At 40.7% G+C, this 20,573-nt stretch overlaps 1 protein-coding gene across 1 annotated transcript in view; it reads right to left on the reverse strand.

Annotated features, from left to right (window-relative positions):
- CDH2 (cadherin 2) overlaps positions 1–20,573 on the reverse strand; it is a 423,873-nt gene that overhangs the window by 346,291 nt on the left and 57,009 nt on the right. The window contains exon 2 of the mRNA XM_030213715.1: positions 16,891–17,005. Within this exon, the coding sequence (XP_030069575.1) occupies positions 16,891–17,005 (115 nt within the window). The remainder of the gene's footprint in view (positions 1–16,890; positions 17,006–20,573) is intronic.

Consider the following 20,573-nt stretch of genomic DNA (forward strand, 5'->3'; position numbering starts at 1 on the left):
ACACAGTCAGTGAAGGAAAACAGCAGAGCACGAAATCAAATCGCTGGCTCTGTAACAGTGAAGGACTCAGAGGGGGGAGGGGAGAGAGGCCAGAGGGCAGGGACACACACACTCCCACATGCACACAGAAGAAAACATTGCTAGCCCCCGTTTCATTTGCATCAGAAACGGGGCTTTTTTACTAGTATTCCTATAAAATTTAATTTGGGATACAAAGACCAAACAGCTGTTAAAATATGATATGGGTGTAGGTTCTCCCGCCACCAGCACACTTTTGCTGTTGATTACAAACCAAAATCAAGCCCTTAGTCCACTGACACAATATTCTAATGTGCTTTAATAGCATTTGTAATCCAAAGGTGCTGCTATGCATCCCCTCCATTGAAGACAAAGCTACCCCCACAATTAACACAGCCTAAATTTTGAGTACAGAGCAAAGCGGTTGAAAACCATAACATATAAGTGATGTTTTCAATTTGTTTATCAAGCCCAGACTATTCAAATTAGATGATTACGAGGCTATCTTATGTTCAAGAAGGCACTAAAAACTTTTCTATTCATGTAACAGGTTCAATTATTTGTATTTAACTAATGTTTTGATTGTGCTTTCCAGGGATTGTCTGGTTTTCTTTTTTGAGTTGTAATCCATATAAAACTTGTGGAATATAAGAACATTTGCAAAGTCAAGTGAAGTAGCTCCCAAACCTGTCTTCAGATACCCCCAGCCAGTAAGGTTGGCAGAACATGCATGAGAAATTTGCACAGATCAACAGCTTAAGCAAATATAATCACATACATATGTATTATGGATAGCCTGAAAATCCAACTGGCTAGAGGCACCTGAAGACAGGTTTGAGATTCACTGCCTTACACAAACAGAACAAAGATGAAAATGGTGGTATGCAAATACAGATGCAACGTTACCCAGTTCCAGGAGAGAGACTTTTTTGGCTAGTCCTGGTTTTCAACTTAACAGTCAAATTCCTGAGTCTCACTATAGATATCAGCCTTACAGGTCCTCTAATGAATCATACTGTCAGACTTTTAGAGCTGGTGCATATCTCTTTCTGGCAACTGGATATCTTGACAGCTAGGGAATTTTTGTGTTATTTCCGGGATGTGGGGTACAAATGTAACAAATAAATAAATTTCAAAACCAATGTTATTAACGGTACACATTATTCTTTTAAGAATGCACACTATTTGCACATGACGTACACTCTCTTGATAGTGCACACAAATGAACCATAAATTATGTGTGCACTATCAGGAAAAGTGTGCAACATATGCAAATAGTGTGCACTTTTAAGAAAAGTGAGCAACACTCGTTTCAGCTAGCCCATCCTTATTAACAACCCTGTATATTTATTTTTTAAATATTAAAAGGCAAGATTATAAGGAGCAATTATATTTTTTCGTTTTGGAATCAGGGCTGTTGAGGTTTAGGGGCCCTTTTACTAAACCGCATAAGCGTCTATGCCCGCGCAACACTAGCCAAAATGGAGTTACCATGTGGCCCTTGCGGTAATTTCATTTTTGGTGCGTGTCTGCTACGCGCGCCACCCAATCTTTTTTCAATTTCTGGCGCACGTAGGTCATTACCGCCTGGTTACCATGTGAGACTTTATTGCAAGGTCATTGGCTGGCGGTAAGGTCTCAGACCCAAAACGGACGCGTGGCAATTTTCATTTTGCCGAACATCCATTTTCGACAAAAACTTTAAAAAGGCCTTTTTTGCAGGTATGCTGAAAAATGATTTGGCGCGTGTCCAAAACATGGTCTACACTACCGGCCATTTTTCACCGCAGCTTAGTAAAACGACCCCTTAGCCTTCAACAATTATATATACAAAACATCTTAGTGTCCATATTTGTAGAAGGTAATTGGCATGATCACTAACACACTATCAGTTCCTTATTAAAAGCTCTCCACTAGACAAAGCTTACTATCTAAGGTCCTGATGTACTATGCACTTACCTAAACAAGGGACACACAAAAAGATCTTTAACAGGGGATCAACCCAGTATCTTTCAAGTCACAGTTCTATGTTCAAACCACAATAGTATAATACCAGCAAAATCGTTCTTTGGTAAGTGATCTGAGGGCAAAACTCATGTCCAACACGAACGATGTTGACTGTACTACATATTGAGTCACTAATTAATTCTGTGCAAGAAAAACTCGGTTCAACATGAAGAGTTTATTAGAAACTAGCATAGAAATTCTAACAATCTAATTCTGAAGAATGAAAGAGATGCTGAGTGTGAAATTCTTGAAGGTGTTTGTCACAAGCAGAAGGCAATGATGATTAATGGCTGCCTGTCATCCTGGTGCTAGAGCTCTCTTTGAATAGCTAACTAATATGTACGGAAGAGGAGGAACAGTTGACGGGGTAGCTTACCCCAGGATTTTCCAATAATTTGGCATCAAATCTACCTTGTCGCACAGCTTAGTTTTCTCTTTAAATGCAGCTTTCTGCATTTATTCTTTGAACTTCCACACAATTTCCCCATCTTCCTCAAATTACATACTGTTAAAGGATCAAAATTGCTTACATTTACCCTATGCAAAGAAATGAAAAACAATGGCATTTTTAACACTTTATACATTTTATTTCATGCTGGATTTTTTTTTTTTTTTTGGGGGGGGGGAATGTCTTCTTCCAAAGTTTATTTTAAAGCTAGTACTTTGTCTTATTTGAGTACCAACTTATTTTAAGTTTTCAAGACCAAAAAGAAAACACAGACCATAAGTACAATATGAGTAAATTACATGCAATTTAATTATCCCGACAGCAAATTCAGTGACAGGCAGCTACACTTGACGTGACTTCATAAGCAGACCCCCTTTTTCCCCAATGCAGTGCTCTCTTATTTAACAATTAAATATACATAATTCCACTACAAACTGAAGTCTAATACACTGCTACTTTTCCACATTAATCACTAAGGGTCATGTTTAGTAAGCTGTGCTATGGGTGTGCTAGCATTTTTTGCACACCTAAACGCTAAACACTCATAGGAATATATGGGTGTCTCCAGAATTTAGTGCATGCTAATTTTTGGTGCGCGTTAAAAACGCTAGCATGTCTTAGTAAACATGGCCCTAATTTTAAGGTGATAGAGAGCAGGAGATCTAGCAAGCAGCAAGCTTCATTCAAAACTTTTATCTTTTGTTTAAAGACCTCCACACTATCCCCGAGATTCTATATATCACGCCTTAAGTTCCACATGGAAATCGAAGTATATTCTATAACAGTGCAAGTAACTTAATTGTTTAACTAGCTAATCAATGCTGTTAACTGGATGTTAACAAGCAATTATCAGCAGTAATTGGAATTAAGATTTACATGTACAACTCACCAAACGTATTCTGTAATGTGGTGCGTGTAAACTCAAAGTTGCATAGTTGAAAAAGGGGTGGGGCGTGGGCATTTCTAAAATCTATGCTCGTTGTTATACAATACACCCGCTCTGGGCCTAATTTAGGCGCTGGGATTTACGTCAAGTAAAACATCTTGTAAACGGCCACGACTACATTTGGTCATGTGGACAGACGCTTGGCATAATTTTATACACCGCACGGAAATGTAAGCCTATTCTATAAAAGTTAGGCGTACTTTAGAGAATATGCCTAGGTGTATTTTTTTCCTCATGGAATTTTCAGGTGCCATATATATTGAATCTAGCCCCATATGTCTGTATGCAAGCTCTTTATCTAATTTCAGTAGACGTTTGATTCTGTACCACACTGGCAACCAGAATCTTTACAGGTCAGCACAAAAATAAAGCACATGCACCAATGTGCCCACTTGAATTTCACAAGGCCAACATTTTAAAAGAGCTGCCCCATTTTAAGTGCTACTACTACTACTATAAATCATTTCTATAGAGCTACCAGTCGTACGCAGTGCTTCACAATTGAACACGAAGAAAAGACAGTCCCTGTTCAAAAGAGCATACAATCTAAATCTGAATTCTTTCTAAAACCCACTGGAGAGTATTAACCTTAAAATAGCTAAACAGTTTTCCATAGTGTATCCATGATGGAGTTAAACACAAGGACAGGAGTAATAGATTATAAAACTAGCTAGATTTATACAGTGGAGGAGTGGCCTAGTGGTTAGAGCACCTATCATGCAATCCAGAGGTGGCTGGTTCAAATCCCGCTGCTGCTCCTTGTGATCTTGGGCAAGTCACTTAACTCTCCATTGCCTCAGGTACAAACTTAGATTGTGAGCCCCCCCTGGGACAGAACATCTAATGGACCAAGAAATACGATGTTTGGTGACAGAGGCAGATAAAAACTGAGCTCCTACATCATTTTCCCAAACCTTAACTGTTCCCAGATCAGTGGTGGATGTGGCTAATTTATAGAACCTGGAGACTGTTTTGGGGAGAGCGGTGAGAACACTGCATAGTTGCTCTGCCTCCCCTTTATCCTCAAGCTACAAAAGACCTATATAGCTGATCCCAGTGCAACCACACAGGTAGAGCCTGTGAAAATAAAAAATGGCTGGCAAACTCTTGAAAAGATTTTTGTCTTAGTTCTACTGTTTTTGGAATGAACATTCGCTTTTAATTAAGGCCATTCCTTTTTTATTCTTCAGCTTCTTATACTGTGCCAGTTGTGTGTAGCCATCCAGACACATCTGAGGATCAGCACAGCGATGGTTCCTTCCAAGCCTTTGTTTCATGGGCTCAAATCCAGCCAACAATTATTGTTGTAAATAAGGATCATAACCCCCTCCCCCTCACCCCCAGGAGCTACAAGCATTGCATCTGCTACACTCCCAACCAGACTCTGTCTAGGATGCAGGAGACACAACTTGGGAGGAATCTACCATCACTGAAATGGCTCGAGAAGATACCTCAAGAATCCCCTTCACCCTATCATTCAAATTATTCAAAATAGTTTTAGTACATATCCGAATCATACTAGCTTTAAATACCTAACTTTTGGTAGTGCAACAGCTGGACAAGTCCAGAAACTAATCACAAATGGGTTCTTGACTTTTTACGAGTGTTGCTTGGTTAAGCACAAACAACTTTGATGAAAACACCTCAGAGGATAGGCCACAAATCATTGTTTCTGATGAAAATGGCTGTACTTCACTCTGCATACATTGTGAATTTATTTATGCCACTAGATTCCGGGCACACACCAAAGCTTAATTGCACAGGCTGTCAGCTTCCCTGTTAATACCAGTCGCAGGCATATTTCAACACATCTCTGACTAATCCTTAGCAAAATGTACAGCAAAATGCACCTGAACTACCCCCTATAATGCTAAGCCGGAATGCTTCATTTGCATTTAACTAGCACTCCAGCTCCCCTGATATTTGCTCTTGAAGGACTTTTACAATAGCATGCTTGGGAATTAACCTGTTTCTACAGAATTTCAAGGAAAAGTTCAGAACTGTTAAAAATGATTTCTTAGCACAAAACCTCTATGCACTGTCCTTCCTTAACTCATCAGGGAAAGCTGCAGCTTTCAGGCTTCAATTAAAGTTAGGCAGCCAAAGGTGCAGCGAGGTGTAAGATACCAGTTCAAGTAGGTACGAAAACTGGAACTTGGACACCTGCCTTGGTCCCCGGGCATCATGGTTAGTACATAACAAAGTTAACTTTCCTCAGACCTGTAGTGCCTCCTTGGCTTCAGCACTACCCCGACACAGTACAGTAGCTGAATGAATATTGATCACAGTGGCTGACTGTAGGCTAGTTCCCCTGAGTCGAGGTACACTTCCACCTGAAATCACCACAGACATTTAAAAGAACCAGCATTGAAATATTGAAGCGTGTGACGACACAACTTCTCACAGACACTCAAACTCATAAGGTTTTATGGCACATTTGATCAGGTTAAAACATTATAATTGAAGCTTTTAAAACCAATTAAAATCTGTAAACATCTGCGAAGTGCTTTTAATAATATTTCAATGTAAACCCCACAGTCATATACAACCAAAGTGACAAATGCATTGTTGTTTCTCTTTAGAGCAGCTTTACTCAGGATTTAAGCCTACAGAAAGAATTCCCTCCCCCTGAGGATGCTATCAGATAAGTAAACTTAGTTTTACTCAGATTTCTTTTAAACATTGACTTTCAAAAGAATTTGTTTCTTTGTGTTAAAATTGTTGTTTCTTGCTTTTGTCTCTGCAGTACCTTAGGCACACCCCACCACCCTCATCAGGTGTATGTCATACTGTCCCAGCAATATTAAAAGTCCCAGAAGCAATAAAACTGAGCAGTCATAAAATGCTTTCAAATATCCCAGTTTTAAAAACTCATCTTTCTAAAAAAAAAAAAAAAAAAAAAGAAAACATATGTGCACACACACACACAAAAAAAAATTAAACAGTAAAAACGTATCTTCTCCTTGCGCTGTTGGCTAGCCTCCTTACTCTCAGTCAGGAACCACACAGCTATAGGACGGGAACCTGAAACTGAGGCAGGGTCTTCAGTCTTGTGTTCTAGAACCTACTAACTTATCTAGCCCTCCGTATCACAATTTCCTATTTTACAGGCATAAATAGATTTTTCCCCGGATCAGACCCCCTTGGTCCACCCAAAGCAAGTCTCCAGAGACCCCTACCACCGAAAAGAATTTTTCAAAAAATTTTCCCAGAGCCCTCTCAAACAAGGTTTAAAAAACGCATTTTAAAATTCTAATAAAAATTTCCAAGACCCAAGGGACCTCTTACCTGACTCCCCACAGGCAAACCACACCATTTCTGCCTCTGGATCTGGTCCAGTTGGACCCACCACAATTCCAAAGAAACCCTTGGCTTTCCATGGAGCTCCACTGGGCAGGATGAAAAATTGAGGCCCTGGCTTCATTTTGGGCCTATCCTGGGCTCCAGAGCCGTACTGAGTATGTAAGAGAGTTTGTACATGCTCAGTCTGCTCCCACCCAGCAAGCCAGGCCCAAAGCCAGCGATTTTCCTGCTGGGCTGCCTCCCACCTCTCTTTGTTCGCAGCCAGCAAGCCTTCGCGGATGGTCACATTTTCACAAGCTCCTGGCCCCAGATCCTCCGGAAGCTCTCCGCTAGTCACTGACCACCAATGACACCTGGAATCAGGCCCAATGTGGCCCAGAAAATGTGGGAATTACCCAACCACCCCACTGGAGCGCCTCCTGATGCCTCTTGCCCAGCCAGCCCTGAATCGTCCTGGGACCACCTGCAACCCTACGGAGCACCAGAGAAGGTTAAAAAAAAAAGTTTTTTTTTTTTTTTAATTCTTTAAAAATATAAAAACCACTTTTCCAACCCACAATTATTCTACCACTTAAAGAACTCTGATGCAGCCAATCATCCTGGACCCACCATTCCATTTTGAGTGCTCAACTCATAATACAAAGTAATAGCCATTACTGTTCAATTCTTTCCATTCTAAGAGGGAGAGGGGCTTACATCATCATCTTCAAATAAGGCATGATAAATTAAGTTCCGTTTACGATTAATCATAGGCAAAGTGATACTAAAAGATCAGGGTTGTCTACCCAGTGCACACCAAGCTGGTCTGGCTTTCAAAATATCCACAATAAATATGTAATATAAATTTGCATGTGCTGCCTCCCTTGTATACTACTTTCTCTCATACATATTCATTGTGGGTATCCTTAAAACCTGACTGGCTGAGTGTGTCCTGAAAAGCGAGTTGAGAACCTCTGTAATGGACTTTAATAAAGCTCACTTAACTACTCTGAATTCTCTCATACTGGCTAATGCTAACCAGTAAATTTTCAGTTCTAGGTGTTGGATTTTTATTTTTTTTACCAGTCACCTAGAGGTTCTTTTACTAAGATGCGCCGAAAAGTGGCCTGTGCTGTTGTAGGTGTGTGTATTGGACACGCGCAGGTCCATTTTTCAGCACGCCTGCAAAAAACGCCTTTTTTGGGGCTGAAAATGGACGTGCAGCAAAATAAAAATTGGTATGCGTCCACTTTGGGCCCGAGACCTTACTGCCACCCACTGACTTAACGGTAAGTCTCACGCGTTAACCGGGCAGTAATCGTCTTTGCACGTACACTGCCGATTTCCACCCAGTTAGCACCATGCAGTAGAAAATAAAAATTATTTTCGGATGCGCATAAAAAATGTAATTAACGCCTGGGGCACGCGGTAGCCGGGTGGTAGTTCCAAAGTGATGCGCATTAGATGCGCAAAGGCGCCCATGTGCCTTAGGAAAAGGGCACCTTGTAGATAATTATATCAATTCACTGAAATCACACTGAGCATAGCCATCTATATCAAAAGTATTTTAGACACAGAGATATACCAAATATAAAACAAACAAAAAAAAAAACAAACAACCAATAGCCACTATCTACACTGGTAAAAATGTAGAAGAGCTATATGTGGATATGTGGATTATCAGCTGTCTGAAAATATATATACAAACCAGACTGCAGATAAAAGAGCAATCAACTATACCACCCTATAGAATTTTTGTAATTTTCTCTCTTGTTCATTCAGGGTTAGCCTCTGTAATGTGGTATATTAAATAAGTTGTTTTCCTTCCATTATGGTGATGGTATATTTCAAATGTAATATTTTGAATCCTATTGTACTTATTTTCAAAATGTAGAAAATATAAAGTAAAAAAAAAAATTTAAAAAGAGAGCAATCTTATGTTTTTTTCAAAAAGAAAAACACAGCATGCAGCTAATACACTTCACTTAGCTTCCCCTGTTTTGTATTGCCTAAATTTATTTATTTGGATTTGGCTCACACCTTTTTCAGTAGTAGCTCAAGTAGAGTTATATTCAGGTATTTCTCTGTCCCTAGAGAGCTCACAATCTAAGGGTCCTGTTTACTAAGCCGCTCTGTAGGCATGCAAATCTTTTAGTGCGTGCTAACAATTAGCGTACACTAATGATAGAGACACCCATAGGAATATAATAGGTGTCTCTATCATTAGCGTGAACTAAAAAGTTAGCGTGCCTACAGCGCGGCTTAGTAAACAGGGCCCTAAATTTGTACCCAAGGCAATGGAGGGTTAAGGGACTTGCCCAAGGTCACAAGGAGCAACAGTCGGATTTGAACTAGGCACCTCTGGATATCAAGACCAGTGTTCTAACCACTAGGCCACATCTCCATTTACTTATATTTAGTCACTATCTGCTTTCAAATTCAAATTATACAGCTACCTCATGCTTGAAAATCAGTTTTGTGTGGGCTTAAAAATAACACAAAGACAAAGACCAACATGGCAGCAGGCTATTTAGCTGATCCCTTACTCAAAGTGTCAGCAAGCCCCAGTGGCAGATTCCAAGATGGAGGAGACCAGAAGCTTTGGAGTGCAATTCTGAACCCAGATTACTGGTAAACCAATTCTTTTACAAGCCCATTCAGAAAGGAAAGAGCTCACCCCTTGATCGGACTCTGTCAGGAAACCTGTCTCTTAAAGCTTTCATGGCAGTAAGTATATCAGAACCCCACATTACAGAAGATTTAAACATTTAAAAGTTCCCAGTGCTTGTCTGTCCCCTTTTTAAGAAAATGGCTTGCAGATCTGATCCAATGTGAAGAGAAGCCAACTTTTCAAAAGGACTGGGAATGCCTTTAGCCTATTAGGACAGGCAGTCAGAAATATAATGCTGGGGTTCCCAACCCAGCCCTCGGGAGCACACCCAACCAGTCAGATTTTCAGAATATCCACAATTATGTTTAAACAATTTTTATTAAACATCAATAAAATAATACAACCATAATCTTGTACAAATTGTTAATTTTTGTTTCCCAATACAATACCCCCCCACCCAACATACTTATGTTTCATCAGTTTTATGAAAAACGGTATACACTTTTATCAATAGTATATAGTGTAATCAGTACAGCCAATCCTTAAGTCCCACCATATTCAAACAACAACCAATTTGAACCTTCTACTTTCAACTTACTTTGTTAGGTCTTTCATCTAACCCCCCCTCCCAAATCCCTCCACACCCAACCACCCCCCTCCCCCCATACCCTCCTAATCTCGCCCTCCCTCTCCCTTCCCATGGAAACTCACAAACATCCTAAAGAAGGAAGTATCTTAACCCTTAGCTCCAGTATAGTGGTTACAGCACATTCAATACAAAGCTCCTTCCTTTAGCTGATAAGTTATCTATATATTTCCCCCAGATCTTCAAAAACTGAGTTTTTCGTTTCGGAGATCCTCTGGCTTCTCTTGCCTCCCACATCAGCAGCTGATGCACCAGATTCCGCCAATGCCAAAATTCTGGCACTGCTTCTGAGGTCCAGCATTTAAGTATACATTTCTTTGCTAACAAACATCCCTTACGAAAGAGCAATGTCTCCTCTGGGGTATTTCCTCTGAACGACCCGTAGATATCTAATAGCATCTGTGAGGGGGTACCTGATACATCACAAGACAGCAGCTGTGACAGGTATTCAGCTACCTTGGACCAAAAACCCTGAATAACTTGACAACTCCAAAATGCATGATAATATGTGTTTTCAGCTCTTTTACATCGTGAGCATAGTGAATTTTGTGCCCCCCCAAATTTTGCTAATTGTACTTGTGTGAAGTAGGCCCTGTGAATTACTCGAAAAGCACATTCCCGATATTGGGCCCCACTAACTAAATTGGCAATACCCTTCACCTGCCTTTTTATATCCCAAGTAGAGAAATAGAATATCCACAATTAATATGCATGAGAAACTTGCATATAATGGAAGAGGTGCATGCAAATATATTCATGCATATTCATTGTGGATATCCTGAAAACCTGACTAGCTGGTGTGCCCCAAGGACTGGGTTGAGAACCCCTGATCTAATGAATAATACAACACACATTATGTAGTTGGAAAAAGAAATGTATGGTGGGTAATAGCTATGACTGGACAGGCCATTTTTAAAATTTAGAGCACAGCAGGTGGTGTCCACACAGGGAAAACTCATGTGGCTACAGGATGTCCTAGGGAAGTGCTGAAAATGCACGCAGGCTCTCTACTCTCCCCATACCCCAATTCATTCTCACCAGTTTACCACCCCAAGTCATCTATACTCTCTTTCCAGTCCATCCTGAGCCATCCATACCACCCACACTCTCCCTCTTCCAGACAGTCCTCAATCTTTCATCTTTACCCAGCCCGTCCACACCATCCACACTCTCTCCTCCCATACCACCCCCTACACTTGTCTATGTAACATCTCTCAATCTCTTCTTCTTGTTCTCCTTTTACTCTATTTCCCCTTTATTTTTACTCCCTATACATAGTTTGACATATTTTGGGGAAATGTGCTTAATACCACTCTACCTGTTCTACTCCACCAACCTAATCTTTTCTGCTCCCTACTTCCTCCTGATATGAATGCTCTAACCCCCGCTAAGTTCCACATCGCCTCTCCTTAGGGGACAGTTCTCCTCCCATGTAGGCTAGGCTCACCAGTCCCTACACTACTAGTCCCCATCCATCAACACATTCAGCTCACATCTCACATTTGTTATTTTCCTTCCCCACGGGAATGGATGACTTTCCTGCTCCCCAGTCCCAGAGCCCCAGCATATATGTTCCCTGGAACCATTCCGGTCTTCTCCCAAAACTCAGGGACTGCAGGACAGTGGCCACTCCATGCCCAGAGAATCCGAAGTTCAGTCATTAGCAGCACCATAACCCCAGGGCCACAGCTACAAATGGTACTTCCTTCCCTCAGTCTGAAAATACCAGAGATCACATAACGAGCATGAGATCTAGATACAGTCTAGCAGTCCGAGATACAAAAGCATGTATTCATTGATTCACTGTGTGCCAACTCACTTAATATCGTTTATCGTTTATTCATTTTACTATACCGTTTCAAATTGTAGCTACAAAACAGAACGGTTTATATATTGATAAAAATCATATTAAAACGAACGTAAAAGAACTCCATCAAACTGATAGGAAAGCAAGCTAAGACACCCATTGTAAAAATAAAAAACACCAAATTCTTAATACAAACTTAATACAAACTCTAATGGCCATAGAGTGAGTGTCTAACTTGGGGAACTGGCTCTAAGCTAATGTCACCCTGTGCAAAGATGGAAATTGGCATCCCCTTTGGTGTTGGCAGCTTTGTCATAACACCTCCTCTTTTAGTAATGGTGGAAATTCCCAACACAACATCTCTCCTCCTCTTTCCTATTAAGAATCCCCCTTCTTTCTCTCCCACCTCTTCCCAGCACTATTATTCCTTAACTCCCTGTCCCCCCAGCCCACAAGATACGGAAGAACGTGGCACGGTCTCAGTATGGCAGTACCCCCTCATTCATGGCATCCTGTGCAGTCACACAGGTCACACCCTTCCCCCCCCCCCCCAAAAAAAAAAGCTTGCTTTAAGTTCTGTCAGGAGATGAGCAGCAGAGGTATGAAGGAAGAGAGAATGGAAGCCAGGACTTGATAACTGAGCCAGGAGGGAAATTCAAACAAGAAACATTTTTTTTTGGTGGTGGGGGGGGAAGAAGTATATCCCTTACCCCCTTCCAAACTCTACCCATTTCTCCAATCATCTCTTTCTGCTGTTGCCATGCTATTTCTTTGGTCTGATACAGTACAATGAACCCACTTGGCATCCCACTGCTGCCTGCCATGGGATGCAATGGGGAAATGATCTATTTAAGTTTGTGGAAAAAAGAGAAATGGTGGAAATGAAAACAGTAACTGAACTCAAGAGAGCTTGGGACAAGTACATAGGATCTCTAAGAGAGTGATAGGGAAAGTAGATGGTACAGATGGGCAGACTGAATAGGCCGTATGATCTTTATCTGCCTACATTATGTTTCTATGTTTCTATATGCCCCTGAGTCTATAATCTAATGAGCAAATTTACACACCTTGGGCATACATTTGTGAGCGTAGGTTATAGAATGGTAGCAGTTATGTGCGTTGTCAACTACTTAATTAGGTGTGATTTGGCTCTAACAACCAATAATTTGTGATAATTACAGTTAACTGGCAACAATTGGCCCTAATCTGAAATTACACACATAACTGCACTTAGGTGCTATTCTATGACATTAGCCCCTAAATTTTATACTGCGTAACTGCAAGAAGGGTGTGGTCAGGCTGCACAGAACCAGAATCTCTGGAGAAAGCCTCAGAACAGCAACGCTGAATAAGCGCACCCTTTTTTCTTTTCTTTTTTTACACTGTGAGGAAAGATGGAGGCAGGCAGCAAACGAGGGACTCCAGGAGGAGGGGGGATGGGGTAAGGCAGGGACAGGGAACAAAACCAAGTATGCCTTCAAAGTGGGCACCACCAGCCACAACAACCCCGCTCTACTGGCAAAACACAGGACCCACCCCAGGCAGAAATCCAGGAGCTGATCAAGCGACGTCCACACCTGCTGGGAGACAGAGATATACTGAAGGCAGGAGGAGCTAGCCGTCCAGGGTCACTGTGTCTTTTCAGTGTTCTCTATCTCCACCTGCTGGTAGGTGGATACAACCCATCAGTTAATGGATTCATCTGCTGTTGATGACAAGGAACTGTCAGTTATGCCCGTAACTACCGCATTTAGGCCAAGCATTTACACCCGCCATAGGAACCAGAAGTGTTTGCGCCTGTGCCGCATTTAAATGCGGACCCATGCTTGTATTCTATAACAATTACACAGGTAATTGCTGTTAAATAATTCACACTTAACGCTTGCCCTTTAACCGACCTGTAGAGAATTTTCTCTTCAGCTACTTTTCGCAAAACTGCAGCAACTGAACCCGCTATGGAGGTCTCTATTGATTTTATAGGAGGTTAACCATCCTGGAATTTCATGGAGCACCCAATTCTATTGAAAAGGGGCTACACAGAAGGAAAGGACCCTGAAGGTAGGAGCAGAGGGGGAAAAGGACGGCCAAAAGATATAACAAGTATCAAAATATTTAAAAAAAAAATTAAATGCAAAACAAAAAATACCTTCCCTGGCTCTAAAAATGTATGGCTTTAACCTAAGCTTCTAAATGTTTTTCCTCCTGTAGTTTAAGCTAATCAATTCTTCTCACATTTAAGTTTTAATTATAGTTGAAAAATGCAAAGCAGGTATATGAAAATATAACTAGAGTGAGTCACGGTTACACATGCTAATGTTAAATCAAGTCAATGGCTTTTTTGTGTGTCAAGAATCCATTCACTGTGTGCATGCATTTGAGCATTTCAATATGTACAGTCAGGTTTACAGGCAAGCAGAGGAGGAAAAGAACATACATATCTGAAACAGCATGACATTAATCACTACAGATCAGCCCCACATCATCTGAATTATCTAACCTGAAACCAGACTGGATGTTTCTATTTCCAGATTATAAAACAGCTATTGCGTGTAGCACTGCTGAACACACCACCTTCATTCTTTATGCTCAAATCTTACCACACACCAGGGTGAGGATTACATATATCCCTCTATCCCTGCTAAAATGTCATGAGGCAAAGTTCAGGATTCCTGTGGAGAGGTGGGGTAGGATACTGGCAAACTTTTGATAATGAAGTGGGGACGGGGTTATCTACTATATGGCCCTGGAGTGTCTGCAGCAGAAGGTTAGCTGATCAGCAGGAAAACTATTCCTAACCTGCTTATCAGGATGAAGTTAAGTGTCAGACGCCACTAGTGGTAGCATACAGATTTCACTCAAGCAAAAAGCCAGTGAACAGAAGTCTTATATATCATATAGGCCATGTTATACATTAGTTTCAAAGAAAATGCTCCTTTCATCGGTGTATGCCTGCAGGTTCTCGTGAAGATTATGACACATCAGAGCACATTCAGCCACAGAATACTCAATAATTCAGCCACTGCATTGCCCAAAAGCAGAAGCTAGCTCGTCTCTAATTTTGAAAAATAACTCACTTAAAGCAAGAGATGAAATTCAAGAGGTACAAAGACGCAGCCCGAGTTTAGGTTCCAAAAAGGTAAACTGTACCTGAAAACCTATAAACTATATTATCCAGGTGCCAAGTTTGCAAGACTGCAACCTTCCTACAGCAGCCATAGTTGGTTTAATATAAAAACTTATACTCTGCCCTTTCACCCTGAAGATATTTTATACTACTGAATCCATCCTGTTTAATCATAGAAACTGCACTCAATACAAGCACAGAAACACAATTAAGACTATAATACAAATAAACTATAAGATGCATAGAAATGAAACAGTTGAACTACTGTTCTCCTGAGAACAGCCCCTCTCCCCCCCCCCCCCCCCAACAGAAACACACTACTGGGGTCTCAGCAGGACATGAAGCCTCCCATCCACGGTATCTGCAACAACAGGATCTGAAATGGTTGAATTGACAGAGCTTTAAAAATCCAACAGCCTCAACAGCTAAGCTCTTTTTCATTCCTTTTTATCACATCAGCAATACACCCTAAGAAAATCCCTGCTATATTTAATGCCAGAAGAACATCCTCAAGCAAGCCTAAACTGCACCTCAATGAAATAAATGCACCATTGAGATATGTGTCTTCGGGGCTGCACAGGCCACCTGCCTGCACAATGTTTTGAACACTGCACTGCAGTCTTGTTTGCCTGTGCATGTGACAGGTGCAGCATCTCCTATGCCCATGGTTCACAATTGTTAATACAGGAAACAGGCTCCTCAGCAACAAAATTAAGGCTTCTGAAACCACTATTTCTGGTCTCAGCACTTCTGATCATAAAAGGAAAATTTGTATGTGCTATATACTCAAGGTGTAATCAGCAATATCCCTCATGGATAGCAGAGTTATCGTATCTTGTATTGAGCAGACTGGAGGTGGGGGGAAGGAGGGAGACAAATGCTGAGCTTCCTGTACTTGTGACTGGCAGCAAGTGGCTTTTTTCCCCAAAATTAAAAATCCCCATCAAGTCATTTATAACTTAGGAAAGCATCAAAATAGAATGACTTCCAACTGGACTGCAATGAAATTGTGCAGTGTTAGTGCTGACACACTGTAAGTCATTGTTCAGAGAAAACACAGTGGATTAATCCCCTGCTGTACTTCCTGTTAAATGAAAAGGATAAAATATGCAAAAGCCCATCACTAGCAGAATCTATTGGCTTAAGATGACAACAACTTGTTTAATTTTCAAATGTGGTGGGCAGATAGGAAGACGTAACATAACACCTCTATTACTGAAGGCAACAAAGGATGTTGCGAACCCTGTTCAGAGCAGTATAAGGGCGGCACATTCATGTTTTGTACAAATGTACATGCTTTTCTATATCCTTCCCCCCATTTCATATTGGAATTATTTTTTAATTTACTGTTTATTGGAGGCATCTTGTCACAGGAACAATTTTTAATACTCCACACCAATAGTCTCTCCCATTTCAAAGAGAAGCCATCCACAGCTTCTCTTTGAAAATTAACCCCCTCCCTCCCCACCACCAAACAGCACATATTAAAATATCAGCATACTAATTTGCACCTCCCATTTCTGCAGGCCGATTAACGCTTTTCTTCTTTTGACCTAAACAAAATCCATTTGCTGCATTTTATACCATAATACAATTCAGCCAAACAAATAATGATCATTTCTGTCTAAGTCGATCCAGATAAATCTGTACCAGTGTGCAGTTATCTTCAAATGTTTTCTTGGTAATTCTTATGGATATGCTGCATAATTTCCTACAGACTCTAAACAGGAACAGTCAGCAGTACAGACCATATTTATAAGGACCATCGTTTAATTAGAACCTATCTATTCAGAAATGTTTATGTATAAATGCACCACTTAAAAAAAAAAATAAGATTGCCAGGCCACAAAATAAACATGAAAAAGTTGAAAATATGACTTCTTTCATTGTTTAGTAAGTGCTGGGAACATCTACAGCAGCAACAAGAACAGCAAAGTGAATTAAGCATTTCCAAGGACAAAAAAAACAAAGATAAAATCACATTTTTGTTGAAATGCATACCATTTAAGAGAGGCTGTCCTTCGTGTAGACTGCTCCTGGAGACAGTGGCATAATAAACGTCTTTAGAAAATCCAGTCCTGCACAATACTGTCCCACCAGAGGCTTCAGTTGGTGCCTGAAAACACAACACAATTTCTGTCATTCCTTGAAGCTCTCAAAGTCAAGAAGCATTCCACCTGGCAAAATAAAATAAATTTCTCTCTAATCTTACACATACAAACCCTTTGTTTGGAAATAGCAGCAATTAGATGTTTCAGGGGTCAGGGGTTAAACCTTTTGATAAATGGAATGGAGGTAACAATTCCACTAGTTAGGTTAAAGGTAAATAATGACAAATCTTACATAGTCACAAAGTCTTAAATGGAATCAGATGAGGGGGGGGGGGGGGACAATGAGTACTGCTTCAACTGGAAAGAATTTCATTGAAAAAGAAATTCTACCAGCAGCTCTTTCCGACATGGGCATATTCAGTGCTCGGGAGCCAACTTCAAAATGATTGAGGGTGCTCAAATCAGTACATATTCTATAAGGAACCATCTAGTTTCAGGCAGCAGACATACGCAAATCACCTCTTATAGAATACCAACTAGCAGAAAAGCATTCACCATGTTTTTATGGCATGCATTTTCCCAGGTGGAGATTTATAAGTGTTTTGGCTAACATCTAGGTGTGAGCATTTATAACCAGCCATGAGGCAGTTATAATTGATCATGCCTTATATGTAGGGATGTTTCCAGCCACTTGTGCTAGTATTCTTTAAAGAAATGTAGTTGTCTACTTTTCTTTATAGAAAAGGCTTGAAATAGGCACCTGCTTATCCTTATGTTTCAGCTCAGAGCGTGCAGTTAGTTTACCGATGAAGCTCACGCTGTCAACTACGTACGGGAAGCACACAGCAGTTTCGGTGCCGGCTTTTAAAAGAACGCCGCCGCCATTTTTTATATTAAGGTAGAGCGAGCATAAGATATACCAGGAAGTTGGAACCGTAAGTCTTGAGCTTAGTTTTTTAGGAGGAATGTATTTAGAAATCACATGTGTATTAACACTCTTGTTGAAATTCTTTGTTATATATTGACGGCTTTGCAGGATTATCCCTTGACAAAGCAATCTGGCGAAACAGGTCCTGTCGGGATAACGAAGGTTCCTGGATGCTCCTCATTACATACATAAGATATACAAGATAAGTTATTTTGATAATTGATTAGTGGTAGTTTAAATAGTTTTCTTCCTACCATTCATAAGTGTGTGCCCTAAGTACTTTTCATATGAATATTTATTTTCACTAAAATTTGGATGGAGGGGGTGGTCAATGATTAAAGACTGCTATGGCTGATAGACAAGAGTACTTTGTCATAACATACAGCCAAATGATTATCTATGAGACATCCCCAAAATTCATGCTGTATTGTACTGTGTGACACTCACTTTTTCTACTTTTTGCATATGTTTGCTGAGTTGTGATAACTTAACAAGTAGAACGCCAAAAAAATTTTTTTGACAGTATCCTTATGTTAGGCACCATGTTATAGAATGACATGGAATTGGGGTATCACTATAGCAGTTACCCCTCATTCATGGTGCCATGAGCAGCCACATTCCAAAGGCTAGCCTTGAGCTGGGTCAAGAGTTGATCTGCAAAGAAGTGCTAGGGAAAAGAAAGCAAGCCAGTGCTCAGTAGCTGAAACCAAGAGGAAACCAACCAAGAAACATACATATGGCTAGATTCTATACATGGCGCCTGAAAATTCCATGTGAAAAAAAACCCCGCTTAGGCGTAGTCTATAAAGTACGCCTAAATTTTATAAAATACACCTAATGTTCTGTGTGGTTTATAGAATATGGCAAGCGCCCATCCGTGTGATGAAATTTAGTCATGGGCAGTTAAGCCAAGTTAAACTTTATCTAAATAATGACGCCTAAATTAGGCACGAAGTGGGTGTATTCTATAACAATGAACATAGATTTTAGAAACGCCCATGATCCGCCCATGCCACGCCATCTTTTCAACTGTGTAACTTAGAATTTATGTGCAGCATGTAATAGAATACACTGAGACAGTTGTGCGCGCAAATTCTAATTAATGCCAATTAGTGTCAATTAAGTTGCGCGAACAAATCCAGAATATGACAGGATTTGCACACACAACTTGAGTCACACCATATAGAATCCAGGGATAGTTTAGAGGCAGCGTACCCCCTTCTAAACTCCACCCATCTCTCCTGTCATCTCTTCCTGCCGCAGCCATGTTATTTTTGATTTTCTGATGCAGCATGAGCATTTGGTCCATCCCCAGTCTCCTATTGGATGTAATGGGAAGGGGTAATATTATTTTATTTTTTGTGAAAAAAAATTAATGTTTCTCTGTTCCTCTTTCACAAAACAGGAAGTTGCATCAGAACAGGTGGGATGTTCAGAGAGAGAGAGTGAGTCCCGGTGCAGGCCAATGGCAGCCTATGAGTGCCACCGCTGCTGACCAGGCAAAGACTGGAGCAGAGATGATTTTAAGGCACAGGTGGGAGACAAGATCTGACAGAGGTGCATATGCAACACACGCACCTTGAATACATACATACACCACTGTCCTAGCCCCCTCTATTCCTCTCTCCACTCCCAGCATCTGTCCCCATCACTTAATCTCTCTTCCCCTTACAACTCCTTTCTGCATCTTCCAGTTTTTCACATCAGAATTCTGTCCCCTTGCCAATGACCCCTTTCAATCCCTCACCCTTTCCTTGTACCTCTATTCCTCTCCCAGAAATTCTCTGTCTTTTTGTCTTAACTGCTAAATGGATTATTTTGGCAATGCTATAAAATTGCCATGCCAATAAAGTTTTATGACTTACTCTTTTATTTTCTCAGTGTATCTGCTGCTTTCCCCCTCCCCATTGGTAGCTGTGGACAGGAATTGCTTCTATCCTAGGTTACAGTTGCTCCCTCACTCCTCTTCCTGAAGCCAGTAAGTCAGACACAGCTAACCAATACTCTGCAGGAGAAGGTGGGAACAGTAGCTAGGATACAGAAGAACTTTTTTTCCTGCCTTTCCCTGCTGCCCTGCAGTATGGTACTCTGTGCTCCAAATTTAATTAAGTACATTATAAAATATTGGGGGTGCTACACACCTAAGATTCAGTTGGAACTCGCTGATGGAGGATGTGGTAAAAGCAGATAACCTATCTGTGTTTAAAAAGGGTTTGGATAAATTCCTGGAGATGAAGTCCATAAACTATTTTAAAAGGTAGACCTGGGAAAAGCCACTGCTTATCCCTAGGGGTAAGTAGCATGGAATCTTGCTACTTTTTGGGATTCTGCCAGGTACTTGGACCTTTGATCTGACCGAGTATGGCAACTTTTATCTTCTTATGATGTGTGGGAGACACCATGTTTGACAATTTGGAATTTTTAGTTTAGCTGTTTTAAGGATTAAAATAGAAAATTGAGGCTATAAATCCCTCTGCTAGGAAAAGCACCAATTTACAAATAACTTATTAAATAATAAACCACGAGGGCAAGGAGCAGAGCCAGTCAGAAACTACATTTCCAAAGTATCCCTGATGGGCAGGGCATGTACTGGCAAGTAAAGGAAACAGTATGTCTGTCCCCTCCCTACCACCTTCCCATAGTGCCTAGCATTGTCAAAACCTATCCCTTGCTCATTTTTTAAAGAATACATATTGTATATATAT

The sequence above is a fragment of the Microcaecilia unicolor genome, chromosome 1 (assembly GCF_901765095.1).
Source record: "Microcaecilia unicolor chromosome 1, aMicUni1.1, whole genome shotgun sequence".
Classification (NCBI taxonomy): domain Eukaryota; kingdom Metazoa; phylum Chordata; class Amphibia; order Gymnophiona; family Siphonopidae; genus Microcaecilia; species Microcaecilia unicolor.